Below are 26605 nucleotides of genomic sequence, written 5' to 3'. Positions count from 1 at the left end.
ATGTGACTCAAATTTTTCATACCACAAATTATTTTCATGTTTTTGTCTTTCATTGCTCTTCCTCAGATATTCTGATACAGTGCGTTTTATACATACGAATTACGTACATATATATTGTATGAATCCTATTTATACCAAAATGCAGTGTACTATATCAACAGATGTGTATATGTGATGATCTATTAATAATATGTTGTTATATATATCCATTCTTTTACTTTTCTGTTACATTTAATACATACAAGTGCTACTAATTTCCGAAACATACTGTTTTGTCATAACATTTTTTCACTATTATATGTAATAATACATAACCTTTTTACATCAATAAGAAGTTTGCTTTTATCAAGTAAGACAAGTAATAAAATTGGAGATCTATCAAATGCTCAGTATTATATATTTATTAATAACTACTTGCAAGAACCATTTTCACTCGGTTTCAAAATTATATACATAAATACGTAGAATATTTTGAAAATAACGGTAAGATTCATTATTAGCAGAATTATCACGCGGACAATAATATTATTTTGTGAAAACATGCTTATGAGATGTAAAATGGGAAAGTATTATAAAATAATAAAAATTTAATAAAAAACTCAAATGATTTGCCACAATGTTCTAATTTTAAATACACATTGTTTTACAATTATATTAAGAATTCCCTTTATTGATTCTTGTCGCAAGCTGATAATTCACTCCAATGTCCATCTGCTTTGCACGTGATGAGACCTTGCTTTTTGCCATTAGGGCATACATAAGTTAATTGATCTTGATACAAGTACGAACGACCATGAACAGTAACACCGGGAGGAAGTTTTGGCTTATTACACGAGAGTTCTGTAAACATTTATAAATGGAAAAGTACAAAAGTTTTCTTACAAAATAAGCAATCCACTCGGGACTCGGGTATACTATTCAGCTTGACATAATTTTTCGAAAAAAGATAGTATATGACATGTCTTATTCTGTCACTAAACGATGTCACTACTCGTTCAACCGTAAAAATTTATAGTTTCACGGATCTGTACTCACTGGAGGAGATAGGGAGTTGCTTATTTCGAGTCAGAAAACAATTGCTTATTACCAATCAAGACTATATGTTATACGATATTATACTTACTTGAACATTTACTGTACATTCTAGACCATTTTCCATTTGCAAGGCATCGAGCATTCGGTTGCCCGAACATCAAGTATCCAGGCAGGCATTGATAAGTGACCATGTTACCAAATGAAAAATTTGTTGCATTAACATTATCTTCTTTCAACACTGCATTTATAATTGTTGGCGGTTTTCCACATGCTACAGCTAAAATTAATATTATTTACTTAATTTTTTTTATAATAGTAATTAACTATACGAATATAATAATAACATTATCCTTACGTTTGCAAGAAGGAATGGCAGACCATGTACTGTTTGGAAAACAGACCGATTCTTCGTTACCTTCAAGAATATAACCGTGGCGACATTTGAAAGTAATAGTACTGTTTATAGTTCTCGAATAATTATTGGCATTGCCAGCTATGTATCCATATTCTGAAACCTATCAGTAACTGCAGTCTTAGTTTCTTTGGTTCGTGTTCCACGTTTTTAAAAGTAGATTTATCAAAACAGTAATATATTATTAGAGACACTTATTTCACGTATATTTCATATTAATTGTTCGTTGACGAAGGTGGGTCAATTTTGACTTGGACGCGGTCTTTATCATCAGACGATTCCCAAATTGTTTAGAATATTTTTAGTCGGAATATTGAACATCGAATTTCGAGAAGAAATCAAGAAGTTGCTCTCACTTCTAGGAAAAATTTTAGTGGGAGATTCTAGAGGCCAAAATAAGACGAAAATCAAGAATACCAATTTGTTGATTAAGGCTTCGTTAAAAAGTTATTAACGTTTAAATTTCCGCCTGTAGATAGGCAACCTGCACACAGCTGCGTGCGGGCGATAGTGGTTCTCATTCAGCATGAGAAACTCTATTCAGTGACGTATCGACAGCCTCACAGTTTTCTGAGTGTGAACCACTATCACGCATGCGCAGCTGTTCGCAGATTCCCATTCTACAGGTGGAACTTTAAACGTTAATAACTTTTTAACGAAGCCTCGATCAACAAATTAGTATTCTTCATTTTCGCCTTATTTTGGCTTCTAGAATCTCCCATTAAAATTTTTCCCAAATCTTATGCAGTCGACCTGCTAAATACTTTGCGCATGAACCGTGGAAATATACAATAGAAAGTATAGTTGTGTTCGTACTGAATACTTTTTATAAATAAATGGTATAATTTTGTGGATAAATCATACATTTCTATGTGCGTGTTTTAATATAAGGGCAGAAATCTCTTAATATAATAAATTCTTAATACATTAAATTTATATAATATATTAATTTCGATTTTTATTCCCTTGAACAATTTCCATGTTTCGGCTTGTGGGACAATTTTTAATTATAATTTTGTAATTAAAAATAGATCATTTTGGGACAACCTATATACTTACTTTAGCTAAAGGGCACATCGATTCTTGACAAAAAGCGTCCATCCTATTATCGAATAAATCTTCAATTATGGTGTCGTTTAATTTCAAATGGTCGATATTCCATTTTCCATTCTCATCGCAAGACCACGTCAAATTCGAAACAGATTCGTCAGTATCTCCATCAGTCAATTTAATTCCAACATTATTCCTGCAGGTAAGAACTATTTTCTTCGTGTAAGTATAGCCTTCCAGAAAATATTGCACATTTCTATAAGAATCATTGTAATGTTTTCCATTGTCCTTTATACTTTGATTGTTCCAAGTTTTTTCTTCGTTAAGACGTCGAAAAAGTGGATGATCCAAGATAGGGCATTCACGTGGTTCACACGACGGGAACTTTGACGACCATTCTTCATTCTCTGTGCAAGTTCTAACGCCATCTCCGATTAATTTGTATCCTGCATCGCATTCTATTAAAATTTGGGATCCAAGAACGAAATGCGCTCCCAGATCTTCGTTCCCGTCGAAATCGTCTCCTTTTGCAGTTCCAATTTCTGCATTCGTAACGTTGGACGTCTGTTTCTTGGAAAGCTCTATCGTATCGTTGTTTTGTATTTTCAAAAATAGTTTGCCGTTATTTATGTTTCCGGGCCAAGGACATTTTAAGGGCACGCAATCGGGAACAAATCCAGCCCAGCTGCCATTTTCCGTGCATCGAAGTCTAAATTCGGCCAACAAATTATGGTTGCCCTGGAACTTGTATCCCGAATGGCAGGAGTATGCAACGACATCGTCAAAATAGTAGCTTCTTTCGAGAGTGTTGTTAATCGTCTCGAAGTTGAGGCTCGCCGTGGAAGCGTCGCGTAAATTGTTCGAACTAGCGAAGTTTGCGTATCCATGTTTGATCCTGCGTAAATAGCGAAACAAAATTTATTTATTCACGGTACGATATGTTCTTGATTGTAAGTTTGGGTATTGACAAAAATGATATGTTATTTTAGTTTTATTTTCTTTTGTAATAGGTTAAGGTTAACTTTAATTTTAGTTGTAAGCGACTGCTGGAAACGAGGTTAGGGTTGCAGGAGAGTTAAGAAGAGGAAAAGGAGAAGATGAGGGGGAGGAAAAGGAGTTGAAAGAATAGAAAGGAGGAGAATAACTAGGGTAAGGAACAGGAGACAGGAGGAAGTAGTAAATAGAGGATTTAAAAAGTAGATGATAAATGGTGTTATTACAAAGCCAATAGACAAAAATGATATGACCTGAACTACTTTAAGAACTAATTTAAATTATTTGGAAGCTGAACTCAGAGGATCTATTTTCTTTTTAACAATAATAAAGCAACAAACATACAGTGACGATGATCAGTTGAAATCTGATTAATAGAACTTGATTACTGTTTAAAGATTGCATAATGCCGAGCGATTAGCCTCGGCCGCAATTACCGTTAATCCTGTTAACGTACAATAACCAAGAGATTATCTCTAATTGGATTTGTATAGCGAACGGTGATTGAAAAACGTGTGTATTATTAGTTTTTCTGGCATCGGTAACGGCTCATTACCTTTCGATTCGAGTGTGCTAACGGTGTTAGTGACGTCAGTACCGTGAGAGAGTAGTGCGCCAATAATGTGACAAGGAGAGACGGCCGAAATTCAGACAGCGCCACGGAACAACCAGTAAGAGTACCGCGGCGACGTCTTCGGCTGTCAATCCGTATCATTCTTACGGCGACTTCTGACCGAGACGCATCGGCTCCCGATCATATTTCGATCAGAAGTTAATCGCGATTGAAGAGGGAAAATCCTCTTGCGAGAAAGCCATAAAGACTGCTGTTTCAAAAGGGGTAGCGAGCCTTGCTCGAAAAGGTCAGAAATTCATTCCCACCTTGCTAGCAAAACACGATTCGCATCTCGATTCGTGCAAGTTCACCTGATTCTCGTTCGAGCAAATCTCGATCGAGTTTAATTAGTTTAAATTTACTGCATATTTTGGAGGGCTCGAGAATACACCAATAGGGTGTTCGACCCCTCCTGTGCGGAATTTAAAGGTCGATTCCAACGTATACACGTTGAATCATACAGAAGTCGGCGGTACCGTCCATACTTCTGTGTGATTGCCCTTCGGCTTAGGAGACACCAAAAGGGAGGCACCTACGTGGTGTACCTCCTGGTGGGCTCACTGTAGTCAGGTCCACGTCCATTTTGGACGTGTGATTTTCGGTCTTCGCCTCCTTATTTCTACAGATCCCGCCGGTGTAACGTTTAGAGGAGCACCAGTGCGGAGAAGTAACGGAGTCGTGGGTCAGGCCCCCGCGTAGTTCAAAATACTGCAACGTATCACGTCGAGTAGTGTATTCGTGCAGTGAACAACGTGTTGTCGGGCTTCGCAGTGTAACTCTCGGCCAAATAAGTCATCTGTTGGAACGTGTTAAGAGAAGCCGCAGATTGACGGTCGTGCAGTGCATTGCAGTGCGACTCGACGCACAGACTCAGTGTGCATACTCACGGGAACAGTGCATTAGGAGCCTTACAACCTCCTCTTGCATCCCCGTCCACTGGGCAATCGACCACTGAATCGGCGAAGAAAAGAAGTTTAATTCTTTTCCTAGCCAAAATACAGTCCACTTATATTTCGTAATTTACGAAAGTTTACATTTCTCCGCTCCGATACGTTCGAATTACGAACCAAGGAGCGCGAGCAAACGAGCGCGACGAAGATACGTATAACGCGTACGTGTGTCTAACACATAGTCGTGTTTTTCTGATTACAGGAATCTTGGCCTACCTCAATCTAGCAAATTCGGCGACCCAGCCTCGAGCTAGACCAGACACGAGGCCACATTAATATATTCATTGTTCAGTCTCGTTTATTTTAATTACAATTGTTCGTTGGTTTTTCTTTGTTTCTTTATTTTTGGAATAAACGGTCGGTCTTAAAGGCCGACGAAAAGAAAACCATTTTTTGTCCGACTCACTTCCCCTATAATACTCCCACACCTCTATCCGGACTCATTCGTTAAAAGTATATATTCAATACTTTTTAACAATTACTTATTTTTTCCGATAGAATTGTTTAAAACTCCGTTCAATTATTTATATTGTTATTCAGATAAAAGCTACAAAATTATTAGTAGCTTACTCTTTCGGTGGTAGACATCCATAGACCACACACGTTGGTCTCTCGTGATTCCATATTCCCGATTCCAGGCACGTTAGAAACTGTTCTCCTACCAGACGAAATCCGCGATCGCATTTGAACTCGAGCTGCTGTCCTACCTGGAATAAAATTTAATGAAAGGTGTCGATGTTATTCGATAATGAGTATAAGTGATTCATACTTGCAAAATTGAAAGGTCGTCTCTTTCGTATTCTTCAATCACGTATTCGATATCCCCGTTTTCCGGAGCCAATAAATTTTTACACGTTCTCCCTGTTAAAACAACGGTACAAATGCCTTAATTGTTGCTCTAATAAAATATCATTATTTTGGGAGGGACATGCTTCATTTTTTAACATAATCTCCTTTGAGGCTAGACTGAGTCCTTGATAGACTTAGTCAAGCGATGCATGTATTAACACTTTACCGACCGGTACCGATTGACCCTAGATTATACATATATCTACTTTTTCTTGTACTTATAGGAATGTTAAATGAATCTTTGCGACAGTGGTTACTATATTGCTCTCTTTCTGTTATTACAGGGTAATTAAATCTAGTGATATTTTTTATTTTTATGACAACCGATTAATAAGCTACCGGTCGGTAAAGTGTTGAGCGGTAAAAAACTGATTTATCGGCTATCGGTCGGTAAAGCGTTAATCGGTAAAAAGTCGAGGCTACTGGTCGGTAAAGTGTTAATATAGTATGATTTATTCAATTCTTCAGGAGTAGCCTTAGACTATGCTCTTTATCGAACAGCATTCATAAATGTTACTTTGCTAAATTAGAATATGCCATGGCCAGAATTAAAAATCTTCACCTATGCAGATCGGAGGTCGCCCACTCCATTTCCCGTCAGCATTGCAAATTCTATGAGGATTTCCTCGAAGTTCGTAACCATCCAAACAAGAATAATGTATTTCGTCGCTAAACAAGTACGATCTCCCTTGCACGTAACCCCGTGGAAAATATCCCGGAGAGCCACATTTTCTTCCTTAAACGAAAATTAAACATGGCGTTCTAAGTTGCTCCGTAACCCTTGTAAAAGAAAAGTGGAGGTTCAATCGATAATAAAGAAACGTTAAATGTTAAATTAAAAAAATAATTCTTGAAACGATCTCTTAGGTTGATTGTATTTAGCGAAGAAAAAAATTCATTTTTTTCGAAAACGAAGCCTCCAACACAATCTCGAGCCATGAAACTTCCCTGACCCAATTAGTATCGTGCTTTTCTGATAATTCTGTACGTGAAAGTTTACAAATTTCTCAGACGTCTTACATATCTATCGTAAAGTGGACAAAAGGTTTTTCATCTTACTGACGCAAACTGGTGTGTAGTAGCCTTCCCATTGTCCTTGTTTAAGGCACTTGATTTTCAAAGATGGATGCTCGTTGCCGCGAAATCGCACCATGTAACCGGCGTCGCAGTAATAAGTAATTTCGGACGAGTCTTCGCTGACGTTTATGTTACCTTTGAACGGTACAACTGGCAAGGGACAACCGTGGCAAAACGGGCTGCTTACTATCTAAGAACGTGAAATATTTCGTGGAATATTCGTGGATGTACGAAGATACGAATTAAAAAAAAAAAATGCACAATTACCGCAACATCGCCATGCACGTGTTCTTGTACCTGAGACCATGAAATTACGTTACCGTGGTAGTTTTCACAGGTACTGAATAAATGTCTCACGTCCGCCGCTGTTAAAACTGTGCTCCAAATGTCCAGCAAAGTTAATTTACCCAGAAAGGACTCCAACTCGGAAAATCCGCCCCCAACGCGATCTTGTTCTTGCCCGATGACGAGAGTTCCGTTACCTAATTGTCAACAATATTATTCAATTGTACGATTAAAAACATTCTTGTAGCGATGTTAATGAAAGAATCGTGTTCTCAGGAATGAGAGTATTCCTTGTCTATTTTACTATCAATGAGCATCATTGTTATGGATATTATTACAACCACTTGTTAATAATATTATTACAACCACTTCCGGATATTCGAATATTTGGAATAATAATAAAATACTTCATTATGTCTTTATATTTTTTTTTTTTACCTGCGTATTATAGAGATATGTGACATATTTCGTTTGTTTATAAAAGGCAACAAACATTGTTTAAGATATGTCTTCGACTATTCAAAGTAAAAAGAAAACAAGAAATATTTTCAGTCTATCGATAATAAGTTATTACTTTGAACGTTAGTTCCTTTTGCCAAGCGAGTCCCATTGTCCTTTAAAAGACCATCCATGAATGTATTCCAAGAGCCATTTTCGTGTTCCCAAGTAACGCAAATGAAATGCCAATATCCATCGTTGACTTTAATATCAGTAACCACTTTCTGTCCATTGATGTATATCACGAGCCTACGAAATCGAGATGTCAATGAGTCATTGGTATTAATTTATAAAGTATTTAATTTTTTTCACAAGGAATATTTTGTTACCCGTTGTAGTCAGTTATGGTAAAAGCGTTGTCGTGATAACGTGTTGCGTATGACAACACCGTGCCATAATTGAACGTGTCTCGTGATTGCAGCCACATACATGCCGTTAACTGTAGATTGATATTTACGTGAAATAAGAATACATTGAAAAGATATTAAAACAAAATAATACGTAAAAAATCTTAAAACAAAATTTAATTGTCCGTACCCGTATATTTAATTGTAACCTAGTATAAAACATGATATTTTGTAAATGTAATGGCTGGATTCAGCCTGATTAGAAGTACACAATACCTAATCGATATTTAAGTTATTTCTCAACTTTAAACAAGACGACTAACGTAATATTTAACAACGATTAACACTAGAACTACCAAATCAGTCAAAATGAAAGTTTCTAATAAAACTTGTAAAAAATTTAATCGACTGAATTTTTGAAAATTTATAGTAATTTTCTATAAGAGAATATATAAACACTTATTTCCATTGCGTTATATATTTCTTCGCGTATCTATGGTTTCAATTTCTTTGGTACAAATAAACACACTATAATTGTCGGTAGTTCTAGTGTTGAAAAATAATAATCGCATAAATTATCATTCGGCTCCTGTCGCTTCGTTTCATTTATTTCTTTGTTATCATTATACCGGTTGATATGATTTACTACCTCCAAAAGATTAGTCGAAGGGCCCTTCATACTGACATAGTCTGTTGTTCCCGATTTGGTGAAGTGTATAACGTAATCGGATGACAATTCTGTAAACAAACAGTACGTCTTTGAAGAGACAAAGCATACAGAACAATACTTTCGCTTATACAAAGAGATAGAATTGATATCGAATGAAATTACATAATGATTGTTAAGACTATACTTTCCAGTTTCGCAATTTCGCCCCTTAAACGGCGCAGGGCAGACGCACGTGTAATTGCCAATCCTGTCGAGGCATTTTCCATTATTCCTACATGGAAGACTTCTACAGTGATTCACAATCATCGAACAATTCTCTCCAGCGTAGCCATCGATACATTCGCATCTAATGATCAACGAATCGTAATTTTTCCACAGAAAATATCCACTCTAAATCTATTAATCGGTAGTCACCTATAACTCAGTCGCGTTGCGTTTTCTTCTTCGACGTTCACGCAGTACGAGTTCCCATAACACGGGATCCAATCACAGGGTAAAAGATTGCAATGACGACCGAGGAAACCGGGTTTGCAAATACATTGCCAGGTTTCGTCGACAGTGCGACACGTGGATCCTTCCATGCACGGTGAAGGATTACAGTGATCCACAGCGATTTCACAAAACTCCCCTGAAGAACATGTCCTGATGAAATTCGAAATTCTTTACCCCAATCAACCCATTGCCATTATCATCGTATACTAAACACATCATTTTTCAAATATTTGCATTTAGATAGAACAAAAATATATTTTGCAATTTTTCGTACGATGCAAATGGGTTGACTGTTCGTAATACTCGTTGTATTATTAATAGATACCACCTTCAAATCCGTCCTTGCATTCGCAACTATAATCGTTTCCAGTGCTCACGCAGGCGCCATTGTTTTGACAAGGATTAACAGCGCATTCATCAATGTGTATCTACAAGTTGTCGTATCTTTTTTAGTACATCAATTGTTAGTACATTTTTGTTCGTTACGTTTGTATTACCTCACAATTCTCTCCTGTGTATCCACTTTTGCACGCACAAGTGTAATATATCGTGTTGTTTGAAAGACTCTGCAGGTTGCACGACCCTTCGTGCAGACAGGGCGAAGAATCGCAAGGATCTCGAAACGTCTCGCACTTTGAACCTAATCAGATTTATTTCGTTCTTGATTCGTTTCATGTGACTTAAATATCCAACATTTATCGCAGAATTTGGGGGCATTCACCTACTGACCAAGGACACAAAATTACAAGGGCATCGAAGGAAGATTAATGTAAAAACGAGAGAAGAGCTCTTAAAAGAAAAATAGGAACAAATTATACACACGTACAGTGCTTCCTGCAGTAATGCAATTCTTATTAAAAACATCAAGAAAAAAAATGGAAAATAAAAAATCTTAAATGTTTGGAATAGCTGAAGCCTGCTATGGAGTTTCATCAACATTAATTTGAATTTAAAATACATTACTCATCTTTCATTCTGTTTTTGTTAAAAGTGATAAAAGATCAATTCTATTTTTTTGTTTGCAATGAAATGGTTCCACCCAAAAGTCAAGTAATAAGAATTTTTTAACATTATTCGGAGGCCCAATTTTTTGTGAAGAGGTTTTCATTTGTCCTTTCACTTATAAATAAATAACACACGATCAAATGTTGTTACATTATAAAAACGATGTAATATAGTAGAGTATTGCATACTAACCGACATAGTAGTCAGGACACTCGCAACCGAAGTTGTCCTCTTCTTGTACACATTTTCCACCGTTCAAGCACGATTCTGATCGACAAACTTCAGCGTCGATCTCATACAGGGGTAGACACTTACTTATATCCTTGGATCCACGATTTTCCGTAGTAGTATTGGTTGGACATGACAGACAACGAATTTGCCCGTATTCGGGTTGATAAAATCCAATATCGCACATTAGACAAGGTTCAAGAGTCAAACGCGTGCCTCGATGGCGTTTCTTTCGAGAATAGTATCCTGGTCTACATAAACCTAAAAGAAAACGAATATTCATATAATTATTATCATTACGCTGCATTTTCTTAGAATTATCTCCCCATGTTTGTCAATCACAATGTTTTACAATTAACAGAATTTTATTTTTTATTGGAACAACAGAAGAAAAAATATTTCTATAATACTTTTCTTTTAATCTGCGATAAAACGGGGAAAAATTGTAGTAATAAGAGGAGACCTTTTTCTACAAACACATTGTAAAATAAATGGCGAAACAAATTAATTAATGTTCGTAAAGTCGTTTGAATATTTTAAAGCAGAGATTATTATTAATTCTATTCTTGAAAGTAAGAGTAACGAACTCGTAAAATTTTTGAAAAATATCTCTGTCGTATAACGTGTCTTTGCAAAGTTGAAAGATTGACAATATTTTGATCCTTCAATTTTACTGATGAGTGTATTGTATAATAAAAAACTGAATTTTGATTCGGAACGATGCTTACGTATACAATCTTGCAAAGATTTTGCATGCATCCTTTTCGTGAAAGTGTACTCGGGACAACGTTTGCATTTCAAGGAGCCACTGGTGTTCTCGTATTCCCCGAAAAGACAGGGCTGGCAATGTTCGTTCGAGGAATTGAAGAAAGTTCCCAATGGGCATTTCACTGCAATTAAAAGAAACTATCGATGGATTGTCAACGAATTATAATGACTGATCTTATTCACCACAAGTATGCTTCTTCAGAACGCTTCCTGGTTCGCAAAGTTCCTGAAAATTCTTGAAAACGAGATGTAGATTTAGCGCAAGCTTCGCGATTTCTTGGTTGGTTTTGTCGTTCAGCAAATTTAGTTTCCCAGACTTGGTCATCGATTCGATTTTCTCCCTCAGTTTTTGCACCCCCAATCGCGGGTTTTCGAAATTTTCCTCGATTATCTTTCCTACATCGAACAACAGGATCGATAAATTATTCGTGAACTTTTAGAAGTCATCAAAATGCGAATACTTACCTAGAAATTTGAACTTTATTTCAATTTTCTCTTTCTTCTTTTTCATTTTCGATTTGTTTCTATCGGTGTCGTTATTCGTTTTAACGTCCCGTTTCGATTTTGTACCGATATTTAGAAATAATTCTCTGCCAGGAACATCGCAATGTTTAAATTCCCTTCGTTTTCTTAGCAAGTTTGAGTAGGATGTGTTGGTCGGTGACACATTTTCCTCGCACTCAGGATCGAAAGTAATTAGGCTGCACTCGATATTGTTTCCGCAAATATCGAACAACGTCGATCTTAAATCGGCAGTAATATATTCGCTCAACTAATTGAAATAATAACAGAAGGCATGTTTCATGTTTTGCTGTGCATAAAAAGTGAACCGATGTTTGTCGCGGTTGATTATACAGGGTGTTCGACCACACCTGGGAAAAATTTTAATGATAAATTCTGGAGGCCAAAATAAGACGAAAATCAAGAGTACCAAATCGTTGATTGAGGTTTCGTTAAAAAGTTATTAACGTTCAAAGTTCCACTATAGCGCGCAGCTGTTCGCCGATTGTCGTTCTACAGGCGCAACTTTAAACGTTAATAACTTTCTAACGAAGCCTCAATCAACAAATTGGTATTCTTGATTTTCGTCTTATTTTGGCCTCTAGAATCTCCCATTAAAATTTTTCCCAGGGGTGGCCAAACACCCTGTATAATTATTTAAACGAGGAATCAATATTTACTTCACGGAGCGTCGTTTGGTTATTGCATACAGTCGAAACATTTCCTTCCAACACGATGCTTCCTTCTTGGGACACAGTTTGCAGTGTTGTTGATTCTTCACGGAGGCATACAACAGAACAGTTTTTCATTACTTATTGTTAGTATCTTTCTCGTCCTATAACAATCATTTTACAGCGGTTCTTACCCTGTTTTTTCCACGAACCCCTTTTAACAGTCTAATGGAATTCGTAGATCCTTTTATGCAACGTTCTTCAAAATAACGTTCTTTAATATTAGTTACGTCAATATTTTTCATCAAAATAAGATAAAAACTTATACAGATGCTCCGAGACTTTTTTAATTTCAATTCTAGCAAATTTTGTATTCCAAGATTAACGAGTTTACCATTGATCAAGTCTATCTTTGATAAAATTTTTATTAGGCGGGAAAGGATTGTGATGATAAACACTGAGATAAAAATAATTTTTAAGAGTTCTGTAGTGTTTCCAGATGTTTGGAAAATTCATTTCTTAAGGAGGATATTATTAGAGAATTATGAATTTCAATTTTGCCTTAACAAAGTACTTCTATCAGCATTTGAAAGTTTCCAAAGACAGCAGCTTAGCTGAGAAAGCTTGTAATTTCTCTGTATAAGACAAAATTCTCGCTTCAAGACCTTGAATTTAAATATTTATTTTAGTCTAATCGTATTGTCAAAGAATTGAAAGGATAAAGTTTATATTTTACTGGGCATAATGTATGCAACGAAAATAAATATTTAAAATTTTTGCGTTCAAGTTTACGGGGCACGCGAACCACAGGTTAAGAACTACTGTTATACTTCAGAATCGCCATAAGAAACGTACCCGTACAATCGGGAAAGTAACTTTCTTCGGTCCAATTTGAACTACTCGTGTCACAGTTTAATTGCAACGCGTCTTCCACGATGCGAAAATTAGGGATCACATCCGCAAATCCAAATCCTTTTTCGCACCCTATAGTGCACTCGCTCGTCTTGACCGACGACGAACAATTTGAGTAACCGTTCAGAATCTCTGGAATTTCTTGACACACGTCTGTCGATCATAAAAGTATAACAGATAAGGATTTTTAGTTTTATATCTTATTAAAATACTAATTTATTAATTATTAGATTGGCCAAAATCGTGCAGATCTTGTACATAAATTTTTCAAACCATATTCTCCAGAAAAATTTAAAACAAAATCAATTTTTTCAAAGAATTATTTTGGATTAAATAATGCAGTAGAATATCTCTTCGTTCCGATGTTTCGATTCTTAAGAGACCAATAATAAAAGTATCTGGATTAATATTTTACAGGGAAATAGGGGGATTTTCACGAACGATGAATTATAAAGCTAAAAAATTCATTATTATAAATTATTTTCTATTTACATACTATGTTGAACTTCTTGGCCAACCTAATATGATCCGAATAGCAAAATAATGAATCACTTTATTCAAGCAGTATGTTTGATACCTTTTATAGTGACGTTCAGTATGCAGCTTACTTTATTATCGTATTTATCGATAGCGTCGTATATCACTTTTGTCAATCCGATCGGGAATGTACTTTCCCCAGGATAATAATTTTGCTTCACTCGAACTGGTGCTTTTGAATTATCGTAAAAACCAGGCTCGTCCCAAGTTACGTTACTTACTCCGATTCCATTGTCAGTGAAAAACACTGGGGGATCCATGCAATTTTCGACCATTGGCGGTTCTGTGTCTGAAATAATCGCAAAAGTAGATTTACGCTATAATTGCGATGTAATTGCATTATAACAGGTATCTACGGTATTAACAATTTAGAAATAATACAAATCCAGGGTTCTATAGCGTAAAAAAAAAACTGATTTCAAAGTAAGCATCATTCGTGATATTGGTGAGATACAGCCTGATTTAAGTGCCAGAATGATAAAAAATTGAGTTTCTCCAAATTACATTATATTTCGATTAGAATGTACATCAAAATAAAACACCGAACATCAGATTATCTTTTGTAGTTTTTTTTTTATTTCAGCTCAAAATTCTATTTTATTGGGAAATCCTATACAGGGTGTTCGACAACCCTGGGAAAAATTTTAATGGCAGATTCTATAGGCCAAAATAAGACGAAAATTAAGAATACAAATTTGTTGAGTGAGACTTCGTTAAAAAGTTATTAACGTTCAAAGTTCCACTATAGCGCGGAGCTGTTCGCCGATTGCCGTTCTACGGGCGCAACTTCAAACGTTAATAACTTTTTAACGAAGCCTCAATCAACAAATTGGTATTCTTCATTTTCGTCTTATTTTGGCCTATAGAATCTGCCATTAAAATTTTTCCCAGGGGTAGCCAAATCATCCCTAAACTTCTTTATCGGATGAAATATGTTTTTATTATACAATGTACAATTTTGACTGTGACTTGTAAGAACGTAAGTAGGTTCAAAATTGCTTGACTTACCGATAACTTTGACTTTAAATTTGCATCTGGCTTTATTCCCAGTTACATCTTGCGCCACGTATATTACTGTTCGCGTACCGATTTTCACTTTCCAAGGAAACGTGATGTAAGGTTTACTCCAGATCAGAGGAAACTCATCCGCATTGTCGAATACTGTTGGTGTCGACCAATTAACGTATGCATAATTTCGTTTTGGCAAGCTCATCGTGACGATATCTGGTGGACATATTATCGAAGGTGGCGTTTTATCTACGGAGAAAATTAATCGTAAATAGAAGGCATGTTGCATGGAAAAATTGTGAGAACAATCGCGTTGAAGAATTCGAAAAACCAAAAATTCTATTTTTTATGTTTACAAGACGTATCTCGCCTTAATCGACGAGCTTGAATTTTTCTGAAACTATATCGAGATTCTGTTTTTGCTAACAAGGAATGTCCAACAATTTCAAAATTTTTAAAAACTTTGAACGCATTTAGTTTTCAAATATACCTTGATACCAAAGAGCCCAATAAAAACACGATTTCAAATTCAAGCGTGTCGATTAACACGGAACACTCTGTATATTTGAGAATAATTAGACAACCTGTGCAACGATTAATACTTCGTCGTTGTGACCAAACTCCAGAACGTCCACCACATAGTCTGGTACGTGGCCCTTCAAGCACGAAACCTTTTTTGCACATTATCGTACAGTTTGTCGCAAACGGCACCTTTTCTGGCCCAGAACAATTTCCAGGTAATATTTCCCCATTTACAATTTGCTTCAGAGGCTCACACGTTATTGCTGTAAATACAAACTAATGAGCAAGTTGTAATCATACAAATTTATTATTCATGATAAAAACTAAGCATAGCATGTCTACGTTATAGAACAAAAATATGTATATTTTCTCATTAATGTAGATTACTCTATATTAATAATTTTTTAAACAATGGCCACAAACGGTTTGTTGAAAATTATTAACGCGAATAATAAATGACAATCGTTACAAATACATCCAATAAGCTTAATGCTACAAATTTTGTGTATAATAAATATAGTTACACTCCAAGTTCTTTTTAACACTAAACCTATCAACATTTCATGTATTCGTTAAATGACCTTCCCTTTTTTCTTGCTGAAACTTCTTTGGATGCATAGAGTAAAAGCAAATTTCAAAATAAACATAGAAGACAGTAAAAATTATAATAGTCGTTATGTTCATCGGCTAGAGGATGAAGTGCCCTTTAAAATGAGTGTTCATACAAGTCGATAGCGTAGTTAGTTCCAGAGATATAAGGGTTCAAAGTGTTTGTTTACTTCTCATTGTTTACGTCGCGGAGTCAATGAACTTTCGCTACTTGGAAAGGTCGTTGACCGCCCGTGCTCGTAGTAAACAGTAAACATTACGTCACTCGTCACAGGTGTAAAAGAAAGAGGTCATAAACAAAAATCATTTCAAAGGGGGAGGTTTGCAGTTTCTAAAGATGGCGGAGTTATGTAGAAAACATTCATCCATCAATTATAGAGAAAATACCAGTAGTTTCAGAACTGCACGCATCTAAAGTTTAACTATTTTTAATACGCATTATTAAACTAAAGATTCTCTCCTTTAATCTTTGCTATACAGGGTGTTCGGCCACCTCTAGCAAAAATTTTAATGAGCGATAGTAGAGGCCAAAATAAGACAAAAATCAAGAATACTAATTTGTTGGTGAAAGCTTCGTTAAAAAGTTATTAACGTTTAAAGTGCCGCTCTTACTGAATTTTTTTCTCGAAAATGCGCAAGATTTCGGGGGTATGTCTATTCACCAAAAATGACTGTAATTGAACCCTACAACCGAAAATAATTTTTCCACAACGATTTGCAATTTTTTAATTTTCTCGAATAATTTCACACCTTCTCTATTTTTTTTCTCGAAAGTGGGCAGGATTTCGTGGGTATGTCTAATGACAAAAACTGATTGTAATTGACCCCCGCAACCGAAAATAATTTTTCCACAACGATTTGCAATTTTTTTTCTCCGTTGAAAAATTTAGGCACCTAATTGGATTTTCAGTAAGGAATTTTTTTCTCGAAAGTGCGTACGATTTCGGAGGTAAGTGTAATGATAAAAAATGATTGTAATTGATCCCCGCAACCGAAAATAATTTTTCCACAACGATTTGAAAAATTTTTTTTCGCCGAAAAATTTCAGCACCTACTCGATTTTTTTTCTCGAAAGTAGATAGGATTTCGGAGGTATGTGTACTCACCAAAAATGATTGTAGTTGACCCCCGCAACCGAAAATAATTTTTCCAGAACGATTTGAAATTTTTGAATTTAATTGTTAATAACTTTTTAACGAAGCTTCCATCAACAAATTAGTATTCTTGATTTTCGTCTTATTTTGGCCTCTACTATCGCTCATTAAAATTTTTGCTAGAGGTGGCCGAACACCCTGTATATTTCCCATTTAGTTAACCAGAATTTAATACCAAATTTTGTCCGATTTAAAACCAAAAAAAAAAATATAAATCGTTCGACTGATCATTTGAACAATCGTGGTAGGTTTAGTGTTAAAAGGTAAAGTCTATGTCCTGCTAAAATAATGAACGATCTACGATCGAATGAAACAACTTTCGATAATTTTGTTAAAGGAAAAAGTTGTTCCAAATATCGTCCTTCGAAACGTTGCCTTTCGATGAGTCAGTCATAAAAATGGCGTATATCGGTTTCGTTGAACTAGTGCCAAAATTGCAGACGTCCTTCACCTTTGCAAGTCGCTTTGAGGCCATCCCATTGCGACAAGGGCAAGCAATTACGAATTTTGCTCCCGCGAAGCTGATAACCGTTATCGCATCTGAATTGGCAACGCGCGTCGATCGGATATGCCGTGAAATTCTCCGTGATCAAATGTTGGTCCTCTTCGTTCTGACACCGCATTCGACCATGAGTCGGTGTTCGAAGCGCTGGACAAGTTTTCACTGTCCAAAAACGAGAGATATAAAATTATTAAAAGGTAACATTTTGGGAAAATTACTAGATAGATTTGTTAACACTGTGGGAGGAATTAGGTTGTCTAATAAATGAGCCCCTTTTTATTTAATAATATAACGTATACATATTTTAACACAATTCTCCCCACGTGTGCATCACGCTCTCCTCCATACAAGGGATTTCCGCGCCGTCCCTCTCGCGCACCAGCGCTGCCAACACCCATTCTCATTCATACCCCACTCACTCACCAGGCATACCACACAATAAAAATAACCCCACAAACACTAGAACTACTTATTTGCATCAAGAAAATTGAAACGATAGGTGCGCGAAGAAATGTATAATGCAATGGAAATAAGTGTTTATTCATTCTCTTATAGAAAATTACGATAAATTGGTTTGGTAGTTCTAGTGTTAAAATTACTAATGGAAATTAGGAAGGCAACAAACATGTAACAGTATGCACCGAATGTATCAAAATTAATTCTAAAAATTATCATAGCTGGATTCCTTGGAACGGTAGAGATCTGTTTAAAAAATTACGTGAAATTTTTTTTATCTGAAAGGACAAAATGTCTCAAAAAAATCGTCAGACCAAAATGTCCCGTTCTCCTGAAAAATTATTATATTTCTAATCATTCCTAAACTCGTCATATACAGGGTGTCTTAACATCTCCTCCAATTATGATAGTATAAAAAATATTTTACATATACGGTTTAAATGTTATTAAAGTTATCTTTTCGAAATTTACAAGGTCATCGATGTTTCATAAAGACATAAGAACCTTTTGTTGAATTTGCCCTCAAGAAAAATGTTTAACGTCTTTGTTCGTTAAAAAGTTGGACTTACGCAGACATTTCGGTTCATTTCCAGACCAATTGCCATTTTTCCCGCAAAGTCGAATACTATCGCCTGTAAGATAAAAACCGATTTTGCATCTTACACCGCAAGCTGCGTGGACGACGTTGCTGCATGCGCCAGCCTTTACCAAGTATCCATTCTCGGGTATCTTCAACTTGGGACATGTTATAACTGCAAAAAATCACAAAGCACGAGTAAACATTTGAAAAGGAAAGAAGATGTATTGTCACGTGTTAAAATATTTTAGAAAACATTAATTGTAACAAATAGTAATTTCAAGTACGATAATTTACTTCTTCCTTCATTACGAAAACTTCACATATTTGCATTTGAAGCCGCCATTTTTGTTGAATCATCTCTTACGTTAATTAATAACTCCTGACATTTTTCATAGATTAACGGGGACGTACCTCCCAAAGAAAATCAAACAGAGCATTGATTTCGAAAGAAATTATAGAAATGGCGCGCCATTTTTAGAAGAAGAGTATTAAGAGTATTAGTTACATTTATGCATACATTAAAATAATTGTACACTCGATATATATACGTTGTTCGTAATAGTTGAAGATTGCTATAAATTTGCTAGTGCGTTCTTTTTTTAATATAGAGAAATTTTATGCAAACTTTATGACACTGATTGACAATTTCACTTTAAACAAACACAAATTTTTTTTTTGGAAATGAAATACAGACTTTTTGAGACATCGTTGGGATTGAGAGATTTTATGGAACATAATGGACCCACGCTGCAACAAACCTCGCGATTTTGTTGCCAACTCTAGAAATTTAGCCGAGGGTGTACGTAAACAAAGGCATCTGCAGATAAAATGGTTTCAGACGTACGAATGGTTATTGGACGAACACGTGTATGTAAAAATTCTTTTTGGGTGAATAATTAGAAAAAGCAATTACAAGAAGAACCAAAACTCCTGATGGAACATTAGATACGATTCATAAAAAAATATTCATACAAAGTGTTTTATAAAACTCAATTATAAAACTCGATTCTGAAAAGGAATTTCGTGCCTTAGATTTTTTGTCAAATACGTAAAATTATTTTATAACCTAGAGTTGTGTTCATTATTTACTATTTCAAGGCAACTAACGAAAGAAAAATATAACGTTAATAAACGTTGTTCTAAAGCTTGAACTCTTATTTTAGGAACACTATGTATAATGAAAACTATAATGCTTTTTGTGTGTATTCGATAAATCACGATCGTCAAATTTAATCACAAATTTTTAAATTAAATTTTCCGAGGAACGTCGACAAAATGGTTGAAACGTAATTTGTATTTTCTTTTTTTTCCTGTTCGTACAACAGATAGATAACGATCGAAAATTGAAATTCATCGAATTTCTTTACATTTATAATTTCACGAATCGAGGATACTGATCATCGATTGATTGTGTAGAAAATTGGGAAACGAATTGAAAAAACTTTGTGAAGAAAAGCACCCGATCGTAGAGACTGAGTCATTTGTTCGAGAAGAGGGAAAAACGTGTCTACCATTTCCGGTTACTACGAGCGCTGAGGTATAATAAATAATTTTTCACTTTGATTACTTTAAGTATAAATCAAAGAACAGTATTTTTTTAAATAATACTAAAATAATTAAATGTACTTTCAGTTATCAAACGTAGAAACAATTATAAATTTCTTATTTATTTTATAATGAAATAAAATTATATTTTCGTTTCAAAAAATTAAAAGACGCATCGATGTATAAAAATAAATAAACATTAAATTTGTCTTGTGACATTTTTATCTCTAACTGTTTTAAACATAACCGATTATTATGTTCATACTATAACAATTTCAATACGATTGGTGTTAAGGGTAAAAAGAAAATATTAAATATTTCTAAAATACATTATTTCCATAGTACGGTTGGCTTGCAAGTAAACCAAAATTTCAACTGGAAAAATATGGATCTTATATGCCAGTGTACCCCGATCCTCTTCGCGACATAGTACATTTAACCGGAAATATACCTGTCCTCGCTGCTGGCAAAGGATTCCTTTGGTAACCAATAACGAATAAAATCGTCGAGAAATTAAATGAAACGATACCACAATAAACAATCAACTTTCACAACGTATTACCTTCGCATTTATTTCCGTCTGTCGTGAATCCTGATGCGCAAACACAATGCTCCACAGAAGTTGCTGGCACTTTGATAGTCACATGATTGGCATCAGGGCATGATATGCACGTGGATGTAGAATCACCAGATATTTCTTCGGAAGCGTATGTACCGTTTGGACAAGCTGGAAAAATTATGATGTACTTATTTGTAAAATTTATCAAAGAAATTAAAATTTCTCATATAGAAAAACACAGTAAATTTGTAAAAATCCAATCAAGTGTAATAGTTTTTCATTTTGACCAGTTCGGTAGTTCTAGTGTTAAATCACCGATGTCCGAATGCAATTTGTAATTTTTAACTATAGTTGATTCAAATTGGATCCGACGAGTTAAAGAATGGCGCAGGTTCAAAACCAGCCATTTTCAAATGATCTCAACACTAAACATAAATCGCACAGAGCTACACTTTGGGACCCAGAACGGTGCAAAAGATATATTTAGAAATACACAGAGTTATAGAAGGTTAAATTCTAATTACATAGATAAACTCACGTTGACAGGATCCTTTGAAACCGGAGCCAAAGTATCCAGTGGGGCAGATGCAAACGTAATGGCCGGTTGCAATCCCGCAGGCGCACGTCGCGGAATTGTCGCAACAATTTTGGTCGTTCTCGATCTCGCTAATATTTCGACACAAGAGACCACAATTGTCTGGTATCGTCACGGGTACATATTTCCCAGATCCCAAATCTGTCAACATTGAGACGAGACAAATTTATATTCGATAAAGGAGACTTTTTGTTTCATTTATTAAAATAAACTTTCAAGTTACGGCCTTGCATATTTGTAGTTGTGTATATGGAACGCGGATAAGTTTACTTATGAAATCAGATTTCCAGGTTCTTTGCAAATAACGCTTTATCGAACTAAACTCCGCGCTATTGAACTAAACTTCAAGTGTACTTTTTCGTGTCTGCGCATGCGCCATTAGCGCGGGTATTATAAACGTATCTCCCTATAACAGTAGCGAATGTTTATTTTCTAAGGCTGAATACATACTTTGTAAGAAGTCCATTACAAAATATACAGAAATCTTATTTGTAATCAGCTCAAATCAAAATTAATAGTATTAATAATTTGCATTATAATTACATTACATTTAAATCCGATTCCTTGAATCTTTATAATTACGTTACATTTTAGTTCAATTCCTTTTGCGTCTATTAACATTCCTATATTATCGATATTTATCAATATCTGTATTAATATCCCTCTAAGAATTTCGCTCTAATTTCAACGTAATTCTCTACCTAATATTTATTTATTTATTTACGAGTTTATACACCCTTTGATACAATACAGTTGCATAATGTATGTAAAAGTCTCGTTAATTGCGTATGTTATAAGATACAGCGCGTATAATGTAGGGTTAGTTTTATTAGTTGTATGCCTGGTGAGTGAATGGTAGTGTAAAGTAGGCTTAATGTTGGCAGCATTGGCACGCGAGGGGTTCCACTGTCTTGTGAGAGTTGTGTACAGCAGAAAATTTATGTTACCTATATATTAAATATATATTTCATTATTATCAAAAATAACAACATTGGATTACACATAATTGACCTCATTCCTTCCATATACAACACTAGCGCCACGCTTTTTAAAGGAATACAGAGAAGTCCAGACGCTGACTAAACTGGTTAGCTTGGGCAAGGATATAATTAATACAATTATTGTATGTATAATGTCGTTTAAATGTTGAAATATAGAATAATTCCATATTTCTAGTAATTCTTGCCGGAGCATTAAATTCAACTAATTGTAAAATTTCAGAACAATTTACATAGTTATTGATGATTTTATAAGCAAACAACATATCGTATACATATAGTTCTACGTTGTTCAAGCGTAAGAAACCCTAATCCCGACAAAATTCTGGCATAGTGGTGACCAGTAACTGGAATAGGACTGCCCAGCTTATAGGAGACGATGCGTAGGAATTTGTGGTGAATTCTTTCAATGCAATCGATGGGGATAGGGGAACGATATTCAAGGTTTGGATGAACTAGAGCGTTAAAGAGGATATTTAATGTGTTAGGGTTCTTGAAATGTGTTGGCAATCTTTCAATGAAGTCAAGAGACCTGGAAGCTGATAATGTAATTATGAAGTCTGAAGTGAATGTAACTCCAAGATCTTTTATACTAGTGAAATATTCCAAAAAAGTCCCATTAATTGAGTAACGGTACATAACAGGGGTTTTCTTAGGATGAAAACGCAGAATTTTACATTTCTGTATATTCAAAAGCAAATGATTGGTCCCGTTGTTGAGATTTGTAACGTCTTGCTGCAGTTTGATTGCATCATCGGGAGGAATTGATATTAAGAAACATTTTAACGTCATCCGAAAAAATAGTAGAAAACGACAATGTTTTACGTTGAAGGGAAGCATCCGTAAAGTAAGGGTTATAACTAAAAATGTGCAAAACTACGTAAACTCACCACGGTGCAGCGCACGTCGTGCAAGGGCTTCAAATTCGGCGAAACTGTCGAGAAAATAACTGTGCGTGTATTCCGGAAGGCTGGCTATATCGTGAAGCTCCTGCACGTTCCCCGTTCGTATTCCGAACGTGAATATTGTCGCACCAACACTTTTCAACAGATTCGCTGCCGGTCGCGGATCGCCGCCATTGCTGAACCCGTCCGTTATAAGAAACACTGCCTTCTCCGCGTTCTGTCGGCCTTTCTCAAGAATTCTCTAACAAATAGTTTTTGAAACGCTTCGAAAATTAGATCGAAACGCAGTTTAACCAACAGTAATTAACGAAAGGAATATTTTATCATCAGTGTAGAGCTATTAGGTGTACAACTTTGCTCCCGCCATTTTTCAATAGCTGGATTTAGCGGTAAGTAGTGGTCGAAATAAATAGGTCATAGATGTCATTCAATTAACTTGGTCAACATACCTCCATAGTCGATTTGTGTCTGCATGATAAAGTTATTCTCGATTGAAAATGTAAATTTACGAGCCAAATTCTCGTCATTTGCGGGAGGCTTTAATTTTCTGCTTCAATATGAAGAAATCTGACTGAGGCTCATCAACTACTCTCAAGTGTTTATGGTGAGGCCACTATTAGTGAAAGAATGTGTCGTGAGTGGTTTCGACGCTTCAAGAACAGTGATTTTAACATTGTGGACCAGCATTACGGTGGAAAAGAGAATTGGAGGCATTACTTGATCACGACTCGTGTCAAACTCAAGAAGAATTGATTCAGAAGCAATATAATTGGGTGACGTACGAGTTGGAGCCGAGAAATTTCGGGGAAAAACAGCAGAAGCTAAGTTGTACACCTAATATAAAAGTGAAAAAACGCTTACAAGAGCTTCTATAAGAGCGCCACGTGTATACGTTCCACCACCAGTGTAGCTAATGTTGTTTAATTGTTTATTTAACAGAAAGCACTTGTGATCATTGTCACCGGTACGAGATATCTGATCAACGTTGCGTCTGATGTTCCTTTTCCCGCCGAATGTTATGATCGCAACTCTGGCGGCCGAGGGTTCCACGACAAAGTCGGACAGAAGGTTTTTCACGAAATTCAATTCGCTTTGGAAATTTTTCAAACCCACGGATCCCGAGGCATCGACGAGGAATATCAATTCGACCTGATAAATATTTCACATACGATTTCAATCGTTCAGCATCGCTCGTGAACAATCTCGCTAAAATTAATGGCGTCTACCGTGAAACTTAACGGGGCTACTCTAGTCTGATACTTTGGAAAAATCGGTTTCCTTTACGTTTCATTTTTTCGTACAATTTTTTAAATATACATAAAATATAGTAAAATTTGTTGAAAGTAAAAGTATATGTTGAAGGAAAACTGTATTACAGACGAAGAACGTACCAGTGTCATAATTAGATACATTTGTAATAATAAATTACGAACTGAAGCGAATGATAGAATAATTTTGAAACTATCAGGTCTGTCCACTAATAAAAATATTTACAGAATCATACCATATTGTTTGATTAGATTTTTTAAATATTACATACAAGATGCTCGGCCAAACCTGGGAAAAATTTTAATGCGAGATTCTATAGGCCAAAATAAGACGAAAATCAAGAATACTAATTTGTTGATGGAGGCTTCGTTAAGAAGTTATTAACGTTTACAGTTCCGTCCGTACTGAATTTTTTTCTCGAAAATGCACAGGATTTCTGAGGTATGTCTATTCACTAAAAATGATTGTAATCGACCCTCACGACTAAAAATATTTTTTTCAGGACGATTTGAAATTTTTTAACTTTGTCGAAAAATTTCACACCTTCTCGAATTTTTTTCTAGAAACTGAGTAGGAATCCGTGGGTATGTCTACTGACCAAAAATGATTGTAATCGACTCCCACAACTAAAAATATTTTTTCCAGGACGATTTGAAATTTTTTAATTTTGTCCAAAAGTTTCACACCTCTTCGAATTTTTTTCTAGAAAGTGGGTAGGATTTCGGGGGTATGGCTGTTCACAAAAAATACTTATAATTGATCCCAGCAACCAAAAATAATTTTTTCAGAATGATTTGAAGTTTTGTGATTTAATTTTTTAATAACTTTTTAACGAAGCATCAATCAAGAAATTGATATTCTTCATTTTCGTCTTATTCTGGCCTCTAGAATCTCTCATTAAAATTTTTCCCAGAGGTGTGACTGTTCTGCGAATATGACGTTATCAGTATTAAATTCTTTCAATTAGTCGTTGCTATAAATATAAAAAAACAAGTTTTAACAAATAATTTTGTGCGACGAAGAAATTATTATCGAGCATATTTAAATGAAATGTGAAAGAAACGGACATAAATTTCGAGGAAAAAATAATTCAGTATCAAACGAGTTAAGAAAATCTAACAGCATGAAGTTAACGATTACCTGGTCGGTTTGACTCTTCAAACGATCGATATGAATTTTGAAAATGCGCGACAAAGTGTCTGCCTTGTTTTTGAACATTCTTCTGGCATTCCCGAAACTCGCGGTCAGCTCGCGCCAATTTGTGTTCCTTTTCTCACCGAAATTGAGAAAGAACGACGCAGTCGTATTTTCTTCGTTCGGTTCGACGTTCAAACCCATGTTGAATCGAACAACATCGTTGATAGATACGATCGATATAAACATACGGGACAACAGTCCAATTAATATGCATTTCTTGGCGATCGGACCGATCATGCTTGCAATTCGTATTTACGATTCGAGAAATACTTTCAGGGCATAATTCCGCACCAATGAGCACAGCGATTCAAACGCAACTCGTCTGCAGTATTTTTTATGTCGACGCTTACACATATCATTGATTGTTTACAGAAATTCCATGCATTTCTTTCGAATTTATGAGATATCGTCGGCTGTGAGGCGGATTTTTAAATCGGTCTCGTGACATCAACGCCTCGCGGAACACAACGAAGAACAGACAGAGCCGTGTGCAACGAAGTCAACAACTCGTTTCGTTAAATGTTTCGAAGAAGGCACTATTTAGAGAACGACTGTCAATACATCGAGACAAACTGCTACTGCTTCGCGGAGGATCGTGTAAAGCTACATCCATACCGCTGAAAAGTTCAGAACAAGGGACTCTCTGTTCCATCTGTACTGCGCGCACGTGTTCATCCTCATCGACCGATCTCCGGTCGAGATCATTTTTTCAGCGTATTCCAATATACGCGCTAGGGTGGTCCTCGGCTGTAGTGGGTCGAAATTTTTGCTTGAATTTTTTTTTAAATCATCACCTTTGATAAAAGAAAGAAC

General features: G+C 35.6%; 2 protein-coding genes across 2 annotated transcripts; one reads left to right on the top strand and one right to left on the bottom strand.

Moving 5' to 3' along the window:
• On the bottom strand, positions 1 to 25933 carry LOC122397441 (sushi, von Willebrand factor type A, EGF and pentraxin domain-containing protein 1-like). The gene is made up of 32 exons (XM_043396593.1): positions 25736 to 25933; positions 24188 to 24475; positions 23312 to 23567; positions 21367 to 21564; positions 20832 to 20996; positions 18714 to 18896; positions 17638 to 17850; positions 15486 to 15686; positions 14902 to 15150; positions 13934 to 14182; positions 13300 to 13509; positions 12454 to 12548; positions 11738 to 12044; positions 11456 to 11668; positions 11233 to 11394; positions 10469 to 10765; positions 9769 to 9911; positions 9600 to 9699; positions 9194 to 9407; positions 8968 to 9125; positions 8759 to 8847; positions 8092 to 8201; positions 7839 to 8011; positions 7247 to 7461; positions 6962 to 7169; positions 6465 to 6638; positions 5823 to 5914; positions 5624 to 5760; positions 2507 to 3392; positions 1391 to 1550; positions 1124 to 1312; positions 1 to 840 (listed from the first exon to the last, which is right to left on the bottom strand). The coding sequence occupies exons 1-32, from the start codon at positions 25931 to 25933 to the stop codon at positions 668 to 670; spliced, it is 6705 nt and encodes a 2234-aa protein (XP_043252528.1). The 3' UTR covers positions 1 to 667.
• LOC122397299 lies at positions 19461 to 20755 on the top strand. Its single transcript, XM_043396413.1, has 3 exons — positions 19461 to 19591; positions 20141 to 20261; positions 20612 to 20755. Exons 1-3 carry the CDS (start codon positions 19461 to 19463, stop codon positions 20753 to 20755), a joined length of 396 nt encoding a protein of 131 aa, XP_043252348.1.
• Positions 25934 to 26605: the final 672 nt, after the last annotated feature.

This window comes from Colletes gigas, unplaced genomic scaffold, assembly GCF_013123115.1.
Source record: "Colletes gigas isolate AHSC1104 unplaced genomic scaffold, ASM1312311v1 Colletes_gigas_Sc00009, whole genome shotgun sequence".
NCBI lineage: Eukaryota > Metazoa > Arthropoda > Insecta > Hymenoptera > Colletidae > Colletes > Colletes gigas.
Note: the sequence above shows the minus strand (reverse complement) of the source record. Positions and strands in the feature narration are given on the sequence as shown.